This window comes from Alligator sinensis, unplaced genomic scaffold (genome assembly GCF_000455745.1).
Source record: "Alligator sinensis unplaced genomic scaffold, ASM45574v1 scaffold682_1, whole genome shotgun sequence".
Taxonomy (NCBI): domain Eukaryota; kingdom Metazoa; phylum Chordata; order Crocodylia; family Alligatoridae; genus Alligator; species Alligator sinensis.
The window spans coordinates 1915402-1928717 of NW_005842011.1; the positions used below are offsets into that span (position 1 = coordinate 1915402).

Below are 13316 nucleotides of genomic sequence, written 5' to 3' on the forward strand. Positions count from 1 at the left end.
TATTCATCTCTTACAAAATATCTTGCATACTCTATCACAACACTGCTACCATGGTAAACAAACCCATAGATGGGAATGGGGATGATGAGTTATACCTTCTTGGCTTTAACAAGCGTCTCGAAGAGGCTAGTGAAACCCCGGGCAGACAGGAGAATAAGCTCCTTACGGCAGAAGTCACAAGAAGTGTTCTCCAGATGCCAACGATGCCGGGGATTCATCTTTTCTACCATCACCTGAAAGAAACAGATACCAAAACTATAGTGAGGAAACCTACACAATGTAAAAACCTAAACATATTGTCTAGTGGGGCAGTGCACTGCTAGCAACAAAAGTGGTTAGCTGCATTAATCTGATATCAAGCAGATGGTAGGGTACCATAAGGAGACCAACCGGTTTGGAGTGGTATGAGCTTTCATAGGCAACAACCTACTTCATCTGATACTAGGAATGCATGACATGTAGCAACACAGAGCCAATCCCAACATAGCTGAAGCTGTGGAAGAAGCCTGTCAATATAGAAGGTGAAGATTGCCTTTGACAGGGGGCCGTCCCAGGGCCAGTCACAGCATGGGCCCACCAACCTGTCTACGGTAGTCAGCCCAAATTCGCCTACCACACCTTGAAGAAATCATAACCAGATGGGAAAATGTGGGAGGCTGCCTATTTAATGCCCTGATGCCAAGGGCACAATACACGGCTCTGACCTGTCATTTACCATGTCTCATGCCTTGCAGATGGCATCCAAATCACTCCCAACTTCCCTGGCTCCATTGTTGGGCCACACTTGGCCTCTGGTCCAAACCTGGTCTCAGGCATCCAAAGACTTACCTTGGCTGTATGCCCCCTCACTGGGACCTCAACTCCCACATACACTCTGAGCTCCTGCCTCTCATTAGGCTCCTAGCCCCATACTCTTTACCCCTCACTGGGGTCACTACTCTACTCCCTCACTGGGGCTTCTGGGCTTTATGCCCCTTGGGCCTCAGATGTCTGCTGACATGCCTGGACCCCACTCTTGGCGTATAGACCACTCAGGCCTCAGGTGTACATCAACATACCTAGACCTCACTCTTAGTCTGGCCTTCACTAGGCCTCACTCTTATTCCAGCCTCCCCCTAAGTCTCACTCATTCAGGCTTTGAGCCTTGGGCCCTCCTGGCCTCCCTGTGGTTGTCCAAGCCTGTTGCTTTTCTCTCAGGGTGTGCTTCCTTAGCCTTCCCTCCACAGCATCACCCTCAAGACAGGGGGGAGCGGAGGCTTTCCGGTGCCCCAAACTCACCTTTCACTAGAGGTGCACTGGTGTGGCATCTCCTGAGGACTGCCCTGCCACAAGCAGCCCCACCACTACCATCCTCCCCAGCAGGGTGTAGTTTCAGGTCACTCCCCAGGACCAATCGCAGGCCCACCTGCCCTGGTCTTTCTCCCTACCAAGCTGCTCGATCCTGGGCACCCTACCGCAGCCCCCATCCTATAAACTGCACTCATCCACTGGGCCCTCTCTCTCTGACCCCCTTATAGGATTCCTCCCCTCAGGAGGCTGGGCTTCAGCCTCTGTCATTTCAGCACAATTAGCTGAGCCTATCCTCCCTTTGGCAGCGATGTCCCCACCATCGAAGGGACCTTCAGCCTGTTTCCGGCTCTGGCCCCGCCTCCAGGCCAGTCGGGATGCCAGATAGCTCTCTGCAGCCCTGGCCTGACCCTCACAGTGGGCTTCACTGTCCTTTGGCCTTTCCGCCCTGGCCCCCTTCCATTGACCTGCTGGGATTCCTTGGCATCGGTGCAGGAGCAGCTGACCTTACTCAGCAAGGGTCCTCGCTGGGTCCCACCATAAACAGCCGTCTCTTACTGGGCTTGCCTAGAGGCCCAGAGATCTTACATGAGGCAGCCCTTCACTCAGCTGGGCTCATCTCCCTGGCCTCAGTCACTGCTAGTTCTCATTGGGACTTGCCTAGCCCCTCAGTAGACCCACAACTGAAAGCCCCTCCTAGGCTGGCTTCACTGTTCCTAGACCCATAGCTATTTCCTTGAGGCTTAACACCCTTGACCTCCAAATATTCCTGGGAGCAGAAGAGCTCTGGCTCAATGATGTTACTCTAGCAACATCCCTGCAACAACTGCCGACTCTGCTCCTCAGGGGCTGCTCTTATACTGAAGCTGCGCAGCCCTGCTCCAATCAGGTGGCCTCCTGGCTGTCATGTGACCACCTGTTTGGCCCTTGCAGTCACCTGCAGGCTGCCTCACAGCCTACTCAGACCTTTAAAGTGGCAAGCACACAATGATACACCACCACAGCCTCCTTTTCCTTCTCTGAAGAGTAGCCAACACCTAGTTAATAAATCAGATGTGGGCTCTGATAGGCGTCATATTCCAGCTTTCTTGACTAGAGTGATGATGACTATAATAGAGTCTTCCTCTTCCAGAGTATGAGTGACTTAGTGTTAATAAGGCTGCTAATAAGGCTGCTTAATGCTAACGTAAGTGACTTAGTGCTAATAAGGCTGACCACCAAAAAGCAAAGTCCGTAAAACAGGAAACAGGTCCTTTATTATATGGGCAACAGCAGCGGTCCATCTCCTTGGCAAAGTGAATCCATACCAATCCTGAGGACACACCTCTAGATGAGAAAAGGGATCTGAGTATATTTGCCTATCTTGCGACCTCTGACTTAAAACTAACAAAGGTGCTAATTGTGACTGATTTCTGTAAGATTTCTAAGCAGCCTACTGTTATTTGAATTGAGACTGCTCATGGAACCCAGCAGCTCCTGCTTTCATTCGAAATAGAAAAGGAGCATGCTAAATTCAAGACAGCGACCTAAATTTGAAAGGCTGTGTAGTCTGCTACAAGCCAGAAACAGAACAGGTCTAAGGTTTTGGCTACAGTAAGCCATCTCAGTGGCTGGAACTGCTGCTGGCAGACAGCAATCATCATATGGAAGCCAGAAGAGCGCTATCACACCCAAAGACTTCTGGCAGTTTCTCTACAACTATGGCAGCAGAGGCAAAGTGCATCTTGAGAAGGAACTGGCTGCTGGAGGACTGAAGCAGCCAACAGAAGCCTTTTTTCTGCACCACAGGCCTTGCACCACAGGCAAGCTCTGACTGTAGACCCATTCACAATTTTGCCAGCAGAACCATGTGGTATACACCAGGCCAAAGCCTTCCGGGTTACCACTAAGAACAATTTAATAGTGAAAAAAAAGCAACTAGTGATGGTTATACAGTACAATATTTGGAAATACACAAGAGGACTGAGGAGCCTGAAAATTCAGCAAAAATCATTTTAGTCGGAAGCACTCTGGGTTTGTGGAAACAACACAGAGCAACTTCTTCATAGTTAGAGTGTGCAGACTAGCATAAGCTCCATCCAGAGGTGTACAATCATGTACCATGGAGATCTTCAAGAGAAGACTGGACAGTCATTTTGCTGGGGTCATATGACCCCAGTTGTCCTTCATGCCTAGCACAGGGGGTTGGGACTTCATGATCTTGCAAGATCTCTTCCAATCTATGAATCTTAACCCCAAGGTATCCTCAAGAAAGAAAACCTGAATCATCCCCTTCACGCAGATCCTTGGTCAACCCTTCTCCTACAGAAAACTTTTCCACTAAAGTACCACCAAGAATTTCAAGTGCCAGCTGGAAGGATAGAGTGACAGAAGTGCCACTCCCAGAGGTCTTGATATTCAACTCACCTCATTATCTCCAGAAGGCTTTGTCCAAATATCAGGAAGCGCTCGTCTCAGAATCAGCTGCACCTCAAATATCTGAAAGCCTGCAATCAAAAGCAACGAGAGAGACTCAGAAGTGAAGAGATGTTCTGCTTGGTAGAAATTAAAACATGTTCAGTGGATGGGTCAAACTTGGAATTGGAAACCAAGGAAAACATTTTAAAATAGAGGGAATACACCAGACCCCAGAAGGGTAATGACAATATTCATTTCTATTTCAAATGAACTCGCTCTCTGTTAAGGAGTTCTCTCTTCAGTGAATACATACATAAATTAGTACATTTCCATGCTGACAGTGATGGGGGAAATGGGACACAGAAGTAATATTATACAAAAGAAAATTTGCGGGGACAAAGGAGAAAGATGATTGGGCACCTGTGTGGAGCATAGCCTGAAGACAGTCATGGCTCACCCTGTGGACCCCAACCACTTGGAAGTTGGACAGCCCTGGTTTAAGACAAGGAAAACAGTCAGACTGTCATACTATTCCAGAGATCCACCTCAGTTTTACATGGAGCCACAGACACCACAAAAGTCTTCCCCAAAAAACTCCCACAACAGAGCTGATTCAGGGAAGAGAAAAAAAAAAGGAATAGCAACATAATGAGGTAAAAATATGACAGAAACTGTAGTACTGATGGTGAACTGGGAATTTTATTTAAATGGACAAGTAAAAGTGTTAACACGATTGACAGCAACATGGATTGAACAAAGAGCAAAACCTGTATACTCAGCACACCTGCTCAAGGCACTGAGAAATCAACAATCTGATTTCATACCTGTTAGGTCAGAAACAACCATGGACTCCCCCTCTTCTGCTGAGGAGACCCAGCGCGTCACTTCATCAATCACCACTTTCAGTCTATCCTTGTCTAAAGTGCTAAAAGAAGATCAGGAAGAAAGGAACACAGACGTAAAAACAATGTTAAACTATACTCTGCTTTAGAGGAAGGAGGCCTGTTCATTTCTACTGTGGTCACTGTATAGAGACGCTCACAGAAACATCTTGACAGTTCACCAGACTCTGTATATAGTCCCCAAGGAAACACAAAGCTGGAAATCAGATGTTCTCTCAGATCATTACAATTAAGTACTCTGTCTACTTATGAAGCATTAAGCAAAGATTTAACTTTTACCTGCGGACTTTCCAATTTCCAGCAAAAAGTTCTTGCTGAAGTTTCTTCTCCTGTACCTCATTCACATATGGGATACCATCTTTAAGAAACTGAAGACAGAAAAAACCCAAAATAGCTGATTATTAACACTAAAAAATCCCGTGTTTGATAAACAAGTAAAACAGCAGCATGATAGGAACGCTCAAAACTGGCGTCTGTTTTGGGAGATTCACAACATTTCTAATACTATTCTTCCCTATTGCCTTCTCAACATGTTTCCCTCTTATTTTCTTGGAAAAATGCAGTAGTCAAAGCCTTCAAATAACTTGCATAATAAAAAAGTTGTATTTCTGAGAGATTCCAAAAGACTCAAAGGTAAAGAGGGAAAAATATAGAATGATGAGAGATTGTGGATGAGACACAAAGTTGGGGTCTTGGAAAATTGTAAATATAGAAGAACCAAAAGCTTTTTTTCTCCAAAGTCAGGGTTCTAATCTAGGTCTTCTGAGGAAATCCCCGCTTTGAAATTGTATCCAATTTAATTAAAACCTCATCCCACCACCAGTTTTACTTAGATATAACCCTCATGTGCCTTCAACTGTTGGAAAGTGCTGCTACATACTGGCACTAACTAATGTCCAACTAAAAGACAGCTGCACATCACAGACAGGTAAAATGAGCTTGTCTTGGTGAAGAGGTAAAGTTTGTTTTTGGGGGGAGGGGTCAGCACAAAGATAAATTCAGTAACTATTTTCTCAACTGAGTTTCTAGTCTCACAATTCTCATGTTGGTTCTTACATCCTCTGTAGAATCCCATAGGCAGGACCACAGCAGTTAATTACTGAAACAGCACTGAAGATGCACAAAAACCCATCTCAAACACACATGACCCAAGGTTATTCTCCCATCTTGTAGATCCTACATGGTCTGCAGCATGGGTGACAGCCTACACAGCAGGAAGGAAGAAAGTCTTAATAGGCCGAGAAGAGCAGCCATTTTTCTCTTAAGGTAGAACTGCCAAAGATGTGGTGGCTGTGTCATGGCTACAGAACAGTTTAAATTCCAATACCCTTAGCAAGAACCCAGTCCAAGTGCTCAAGGCAAAAAGCCACTTACAAAAGAGATGCAGGGTTTGAGCATTTTCTTTTCTTTTTTTAATGTTTTCCCCTAGCTATGCAAGTCACACCTCTGCTCCAGTCATTCACAATAGAGAGAACATACCTTGTTATAGTCAAACCCATAATGAGTCAGGAACTGAATGCTAGATGCCTGGAAGGAGAATTCCGAATCCAGGGTTCCAAACATTGTGGGGAAGAGGAAAAAGTTATATGAATGTGCCACATACCTACAAGAAAAAGAAGACATCTAAAACAGGACTGTGGTGAAAGACTGCCATACTATAGCCTCCAGCACAGATCCCAACTGCATTATCTCCATTTAACATAAGCCATGGGAAGAGCCCTCTTCACTTACTTGTTTGATTTCTCACTAGAAAATATCGACAAACCTGAAAGATACAAACACAAAGCCATAATACCGAGTTGAGCATTTGGACCCAGCTCCTGCTTACTGCAAAACAACAGGATGGGGCAAGTTCCCTTTAATATGCCATTTTATTAATTTACTAAGGCTGCTGCACTCTAATCAAGACAGTGACTTCTAGATCACCACTAAGATACCCTAATGGGGGTAGCATAGGCACAGGCTTCCCAGATAGTTCAACAGGAATAGGATATCAGCATGCAGCGAGAGGAACAATTCATCTGGGCTAGGATACAGTTGCTATGAAATAGCAGGGATGAGGAAAGCTGCTAATAAAAGTCATAAATTGTGTCATAGGTCTACGGGCCCAGTTGCGCTACAGGCAACACAACATTGGGAGAGATCTTATTAACAGCAGAGATATCCACTGACAGAGCTCAAGCATTATAGACATTTCATAGGGCTGGAAGGGACCTTGGAAGATCTTCGAGTCAAGCCCCCTGTCCCCGGGGGCAGAAAGTCAGCTGGGGTCACAGGATCCCAGCAAGACAAACATCCAAATGACCCTTGAAGGCATTCAAAGTAGGTGCTTGAACCACCTCCGATGGCAGGCTATTCCAGACCTTGGGGGCTCGAACAATAAAGAAGTTCTTCCTTATGTCCAGCCTGAAACGGTCTTGCAGGAGTTTATAACCGTTCGACCTTGTCATCCCTTGGGGCGCACTGGTGAACAAACGTTCCCCCATATCCTGGTGAGCACCCCTTATAAACTTATAGGCGGCCATCAGATCACCCCTGAGCCTGTGCTTTTCCAGGCTGAAGAGTCCCATAGCTCTCAGCCTCTCATCATAAGGTCTGGTTTCCTGACCTCTGATCATGTGCGTGGCTCTTCTCTGGACTCTCTTAAGCTTCTCCACATCCTTTTTGAATTGTGGAGCCCAAAACTGGATGCAGTACTCCAGCTGCGGCATCACCAAGGCCGAGTACAACAGGAGAATGACATCCTGGGATTTGCTTGAAAAGCATCTATGGATGCAAGCCAGGGTTTTGCTCGCTTTACTAGCCGCAGCATCACATTGAAGGCTCACGTTCATCTTGTGGTCCATCCTGACCTCCAAGTCCCTCTCATCCATAGTGCTAGTCAGTGTAGCACTGCTGAGCCTATAAACATGCTGCAGGTTTTTTCTCCAAGGGTGGAGAACCCTGCATTTTTTGGTGTTAAACACCGCCAGGTTCTCATCCACCCATTTCCTGAGCCTGTCAAGGTCAGCCTGGATTACCCCCCTGTCCTCAGGTGTGGATGCTTTACCCCAAAGTTTGGTATCATCAGTGAACTTGGCCGGTCTGCTTCTGACTCCAATGTCCACATCATTAATGAAGAGGTTGAACAATATAGGTCCAAGGACAGAGCCTTGTGGGACCCCACTGGTCACAGGGGACCATGACGATTGACTTTGTCAACCACCAACCTCTGGGTCCGACCACAGAGCCAATTTCTCAGCCAGCGGATCATGGTGGACCCGAGGCCGCAGTTGGCCAGTTTTGCCAAGAGGTGATCATGAGATACCAGATCAAAGGCTTTTTTAAAGTCAAGATATACGACATCAATCTCTTCCCCCTTGTCCAGGTGATAGGTCACCTGGTCATAAAAGGAAATGAGATTGGTCAAGCACAACCTACCTGCAACAAACTCATGCTGGCTATCTCTCAGGGTGTTGTCATCGGCCAGTCCGTTAAGAATGGCCTCTTTCATAATCTTTTCCAAGACCTTCCCCAGGATAGAGGTCAAGCTGATGGGCCTCTAGTTCCCCGGATCTACTTTCCTCCCTTTCTTGAAGATAGGCACCACATTGGCTTTCTTCCAATCATCGGGCACTTCACCAGAGCTCCAGGAGCTCTCGAAGATCCGTGCCAGGGGCTGAGCTATGATGTAGGCCAGCTCCTTGAGTACTCTGGGGTGTAAATTGTCCAGGCTGGCTGACTTGAAGGTGTCCAGTCTCGCAAGGTGTTCCTTCACGAGGTCAGCATTGATGGAGGGCAAGGAACCACCCTCACTCAGGCGTGAGGTACAAGGCCCCTAAAACAGCCTCCAAAAGCCAGACCCAAGGCTTGGGAGTCTTTAAAAATGATCTGCAAGCAACGTTTGGGATGGGCTTTTTGTCTTTTAATTATTTCTCTCTGAAAGCTTTTCCCTTTACCAAAACCTTGGAAAGAAAGGGCCCACCCCACCTTGATGAAGGTGCCTAAAGGAAGGCTTATATAGCCTAAGTAAAATTGTTGAATTTATTGTAAAGGTACTCATGAATTAAAATATGCATTCATCTCAAACATTAGAGAGGCGTTAACAGAAAACCAAAACATTATAGTCTGACTAAATACCCTTTCCTTTTTCTTCCCTCAGTTTTCTGTCCTTTGTAGTGTCAGAAATTCAATAGTTTCTGAATCACCGTAGAGCAGATAATACAGACAGGTCCTGGATTTCTAACATAAAAAGGTTGTTTCATTGTTCATCCTTTTTCTATATTTTTCCTGCTTTTGTTTTATAAAAGAAACAAGGCGATTTCATCCCTGCAAGGTTATCTTTCACGTGCCTCAAAGGTATGGACATCCCTAAACTACAAAATGAAACAAGCCTTTAATTGGGTCACCCGATGCTTTTGTACTGTAGATGAATTTAAGAGCATACATGAAAGAAACACCTTTCAAAACAATGCCCGCTCTCTCTTCAGACAATGGAGACTGCTGCAGTAATAGCTCAGATACTTCCCTCCCATCCCTGTACTGATTCAAACACACTGCAGCACAAAGCAGCAGATGCAGAAAACATAACCACCTAGATATCTAGGTTGACAAACCTATGGTAGCCTAACAATAATAGATGTTTCATGCCAGTACCTTTACCTTCAACAACAATCCAAAAAAACGGAGAACAAAACAGGGCTTGGTAAAGCAACATATTTCACTGTCAGGGCTCAGGAGAATTAATATTGCATAAGACATTACATCTGAGAATCCAAGTGCTTATAAATATTAATCCTCACAAGAACCATGTGAGATAGCCTTCCCATGCCCCAATATGCTCATGTATAAAATGGGGTAAATTTCCATTTCTTGGACGCAAAACAAAGTCGCAAAACAAATCAATGGCAGCCTAGAACAGGACCTAGCCTGACTTCTGCAGTTTTTCCATTAAAAAAGACAGGTATCTCAACACTGCTCTTTTAGGAGCAATACCAAATAGAGTTAAAATTCATTAATAACCATTCTGAATTCAAATTACTTAAACTGTGCAATAACATGACCATTAGTAAAAAAAAAAAAACCAAACAGATTTACCATGGGGGACAATAAGTGGGACCTGAGAAAAGAAACTTGGAAGAGCAAAACTGTATCCTTCCCCCTCCCAGAAGAGCCTCTAAACCTTTGCCCAGACCAGATGCTTCACATCAGTAAACTTCAATGTTTGTCATAGGAATGCAGAAGAAGAAATAGATTTTTTTTTTTTACAAGAACAAATGGAAGGGCTCACCAAGCTGGCACACTGTGAACTGCTGAACACTCCGTCTGGCCTTCAAATACCGCTCAGCAGGGGAATCGAAGAGACTATTTAGCAGTCACAGGGAGGGGGAGGAAAAGATACTCCTGTAATGCACCATTTTAGTTTTTTCAGAGCAAAACTATGGCAAATCCTGCTACTGTTTAAAATCACTTTCTCTTACATGGGTTTTTTGAGTCTGGCAACTTTACCTAAGCTGTTTGCCTTCTGGAAAGGCTGAATGTAAACCTGTGTACTCCATATCAAGGCCTGTTGAGACAAAACAAAGAGATGCCAGAGCATTATATCAGTGTTTTGCCAGTCTTTTGCAACTGCTTCAAAAGGGTAAGGCACCCCGAAAGATGTACCCTCCCAGTCTGAATGCACCTGACAAATCCTGACCTAACAGTAAAATCAAAGGAAAGAGTCATCCGTGGTATCATGGAAATTAAATTGTCTTCTCCTTTTCAGTCCGTGCATTATTCAGCCACACCATGGAGAGGCTAAAGTAGGACTCTTTTGGAAAGGAAACTACTTCAAAACATTCACTTGACAATGTTTTCCCAATCTAAACTAGTACCACTTAATTCACCCTGGAAAGCCCGACCACCATCATTTAAAATACCTGAGAAGTTGTTTTGTTTTGTTAGGTGAGTTCTGGTGCTTTTAATTACTAGAGAAAATCACTGACAGATTGTGGCAATATTGTGGCAGAGGCAGAACAGGAGGCAAAAAAGGGACAGTTAATGAATTCTCACGTTCATGGTTAAAGCTGAAGCTGTTTTGACATGGATACAGAAAAGTCTCCTACCTCTTCCCTTACCCCAGACATCAACACAGAGTACAATCTATTTGGATGCCTTACCTGTGCATCCCCCTGCTTTCGACATTTTTAAGTTTAATCTTAATTCAGTATTTCTATTTAAAATATTAGTTGCAACAATCTGGTAGTACTGATTATTAAAAAGCCTTATAGATACGTTAGCTAGATCTTAACTTCGATTTAAGAAAATCATCACTGGGAAAATAACCTGTTCTTCATTTACAGATCAGATTGGAATGGAAAATTCTGAGGAAGAGGAATATGGAGGGGGGGGCGCATCACATTCTTTTTCTACTGCAACATTTTCATCAGCTGAGATAAGAAACTTGATTAGATGACACCCTAAAATGAACGAATGGAAAAAGCCTTGAGCTTTTAAGCTGAGATACTCGTAGGGTTTATTTATACCAGAAAATCTTGCTACTTCAACTGCGGTATGATGTAGAGAAACCTCCCCGCAGCACAGGTGCAATCATATCGGAAACCCATTTTTAACCTGGTCCATTTGGGGAACCAAAATGAAGTACGATGCAAGGGACTTCATACTGTTGTCAGTACTGCCACATTAGGGCTTCTACCACAGCAACAGCAACCAGCTGCAGCCATACCCCTTACCTACTGTATTATAGTATATTATACCCAATTATAAGTTGCCCCACATTTTCAAGTTCAATTTTCAGACAATTACCCCCCCGCAAAAAAAAAGTAATTAGCTGCAGATAAGACCTCAAACTGCCATTGCCCTAACAGAGCCCCACAGGAGACTCAAATCTCACAGGGAAGGACTCAGTATGAAATGCACTAGAAATGCCACATTAAAAAAAAGCTAGATTTGGTAATTTTATCATATGCACAAAAATACTGCATTGTCATGATGGCAGGGGGCCTAATTATAGGTCACAACCCTGTGTATGAATCAAGTGTAATTTTTTTTATCCTTTTGGAGGGAAAAAGGCCAACATCACCAGGTGCATAGCAATACCAGTAAAGCATTTGCGCGCAGACCAGCCCCAAAAGCCACTTCCTTGACCAGTCCCTTGTTGAGGCTCATGCAACATTCGAACTAATGAGGGAAGAGGCAGGATGAAGCAGCAGAAATCGCTGGAGGGAATAGAAGGGGCAAGGGAGGATTTTGAACAGGCAGCACTAAGGCAGCTTTTGGGAGGCATTAATTGCACCATGATACCTCTCCTGCCCCTGAAAACCAGGCAGCTGAAAAATAAGTTATACAAAGACCAGGGGAGAAGAGTTTTTCAGTGCTTTTCTCCATCTTCCTCAGCACCAGTGCTCCTCTTCAGGGTCTGCTCTCCTGTCCTGTCTATGGCAAAGAGGCTATGGCACAGACAACCTTTGTGCAGTCAGTACAACAGACTGGGAAGGGGGCAGGCAGCACAGCGGCTGACTGGGCAAGAAGCAGAAAATGGCTGGGAGCAGAAAGCAGAGCAGTGGATTGGGCAGGGAGCACAGACCTGGAGCAAAAAGCCAAGCAGGCAAGGGAGCTCAGGGCAGAAAGCAAAGCAGCCGTGTGAACAAGGAACGCATGGGAGAAAGCACAAAGCAGAGCAGCAGAGGAACACAGGGAAGGAAGCAAAAAGCAGAGCAGGAGATCAGGCAGGGAACAAAAAAACCAGGCAACAGATAGGGCAAGGAAAACAAAGCAAGAAGCAGAAAGCAAAGCGGCACATTAAGCAGGGAGTACAGGGTAGGGAACACCAGGTGGAGCAGAAAGCCGAGCAACAGGTCAGGCACACAACAGGGAGAAGGTGGGGAGTGGAGCAGCCGCGCGACCCCACCCTCACCCAGGAAGGCGGCGCCCTGCACGAGGCGCTGCAGCCGGGGCAGGCTCCGCTCGAAGCGCCCCGCCCCCACCTCCATGTCCCTGCCGCGCCCGGGCCTCGCACCCGCGATGACGTCACCACCCTCACCCCGCGCCCGGGGTTTTTTGTGGTATTTTTTTAAAGAGACCGGCCGCGAAGCGGGGGCGGCGCGCGGGCGCCTCCTGCTGCGGGGAGGCTGCTCCCACGGCCGGTGGGGGAGGGGGAGCTGCGCGCGTGTTTCACCAGCCTGGGGGCCAGGCTCCCCCCGGGACACGCCGGTTCTCCGTGCCCCTGGGGGTTTGACTCCAGGGAAATCCTACAGCAACCCTGTTGTAAAACCAAACGGCGGCGCCTGCAGGAAAGGCAGGGCAGGGAGCAGAAAGCGGAGCAGCAGATCGGGCAGGGAGTCCGGGGGTGGGGGAGCAGAGAGCAGTGTGGCAGAAGTGGGCAGGGAGCAGAAAGAAGCAGCAGCAGAGCAGGCGGGGAGCATGAGGTAGGGAACCAGGCTGCAGAGTGGGTGAGGAGCAGAAAGCAGAGCAGGCAAGGAGCACAGTGCAGAGAACCGAGCAGCAGGGCAGGCAGGGAGCAGACAGCAGAGCAGCAGATCGGACAAGGGGGTGGGGGGGCACAGAAAGCAGAGCAGCAAATTGGGCAGGGAGCAAAAAGCAGAGCAGCAGATCAGGCAGGGAGCACAGGCGGTGGCCCCTTGTCGAAAATGACTGCACTAGCGGTTGGAACATAAAAACAAGCACTGCCATTTGCTGGGTCAGACCACAGGCCCACCTGGCCCAGTCGCCTGTGTCACACAGGGTCCA

At 46.5% G+C, this 13316-nt stretch overlaps 1 protein-coding gene across 6 annotated transcripts in view; it reads right to left on the reverse strand.

Moving 5' to 3' along the window:
• The window catches only part of PNLDC1 (PARN like, ribonuclease domain containing 1), a 28279-nt gene extending 15664 nt beyond the window's left edge, over window positions 1-12615 (reverse strand). The window contains exons 1-10 of one of the 6 annotated variants that reach the window (XM_025202013.1): window positions 12484-12615; window positions 10074-10131; window positions 9856-9929; window positions 6318-6351; window positions 6066-6189; window positions 4866-4954; window positions 4509-4609; window positions 4105-4176; window positions 3694-3773; window positions 96-233 (exon numbers count right to left, since the gene is read on the reverse strand). In XM_025202013.1, the coding sequence (XP_025057798.1) occupies window positions 96-233; window positions 3694-3773; window positions 4105-4176; window positions 4509-4609; window positions 4866-4954; window positions 6066-6189; window positions 6318-6351; window positions 9856-9929; window positions 10074-10131; window positions 12484-12559 (846 nt within the window). In that variant the 5' untranslated portion in view covers window positions 12560-12615. The other 5 variants (XM_025202014.1, XM_025202015.1, XM_025202017.1 and 2 more) reach the window with 5 other exon arrangements.
• Window positions 12616-13316: the final 701 nt, after the last annotated feature.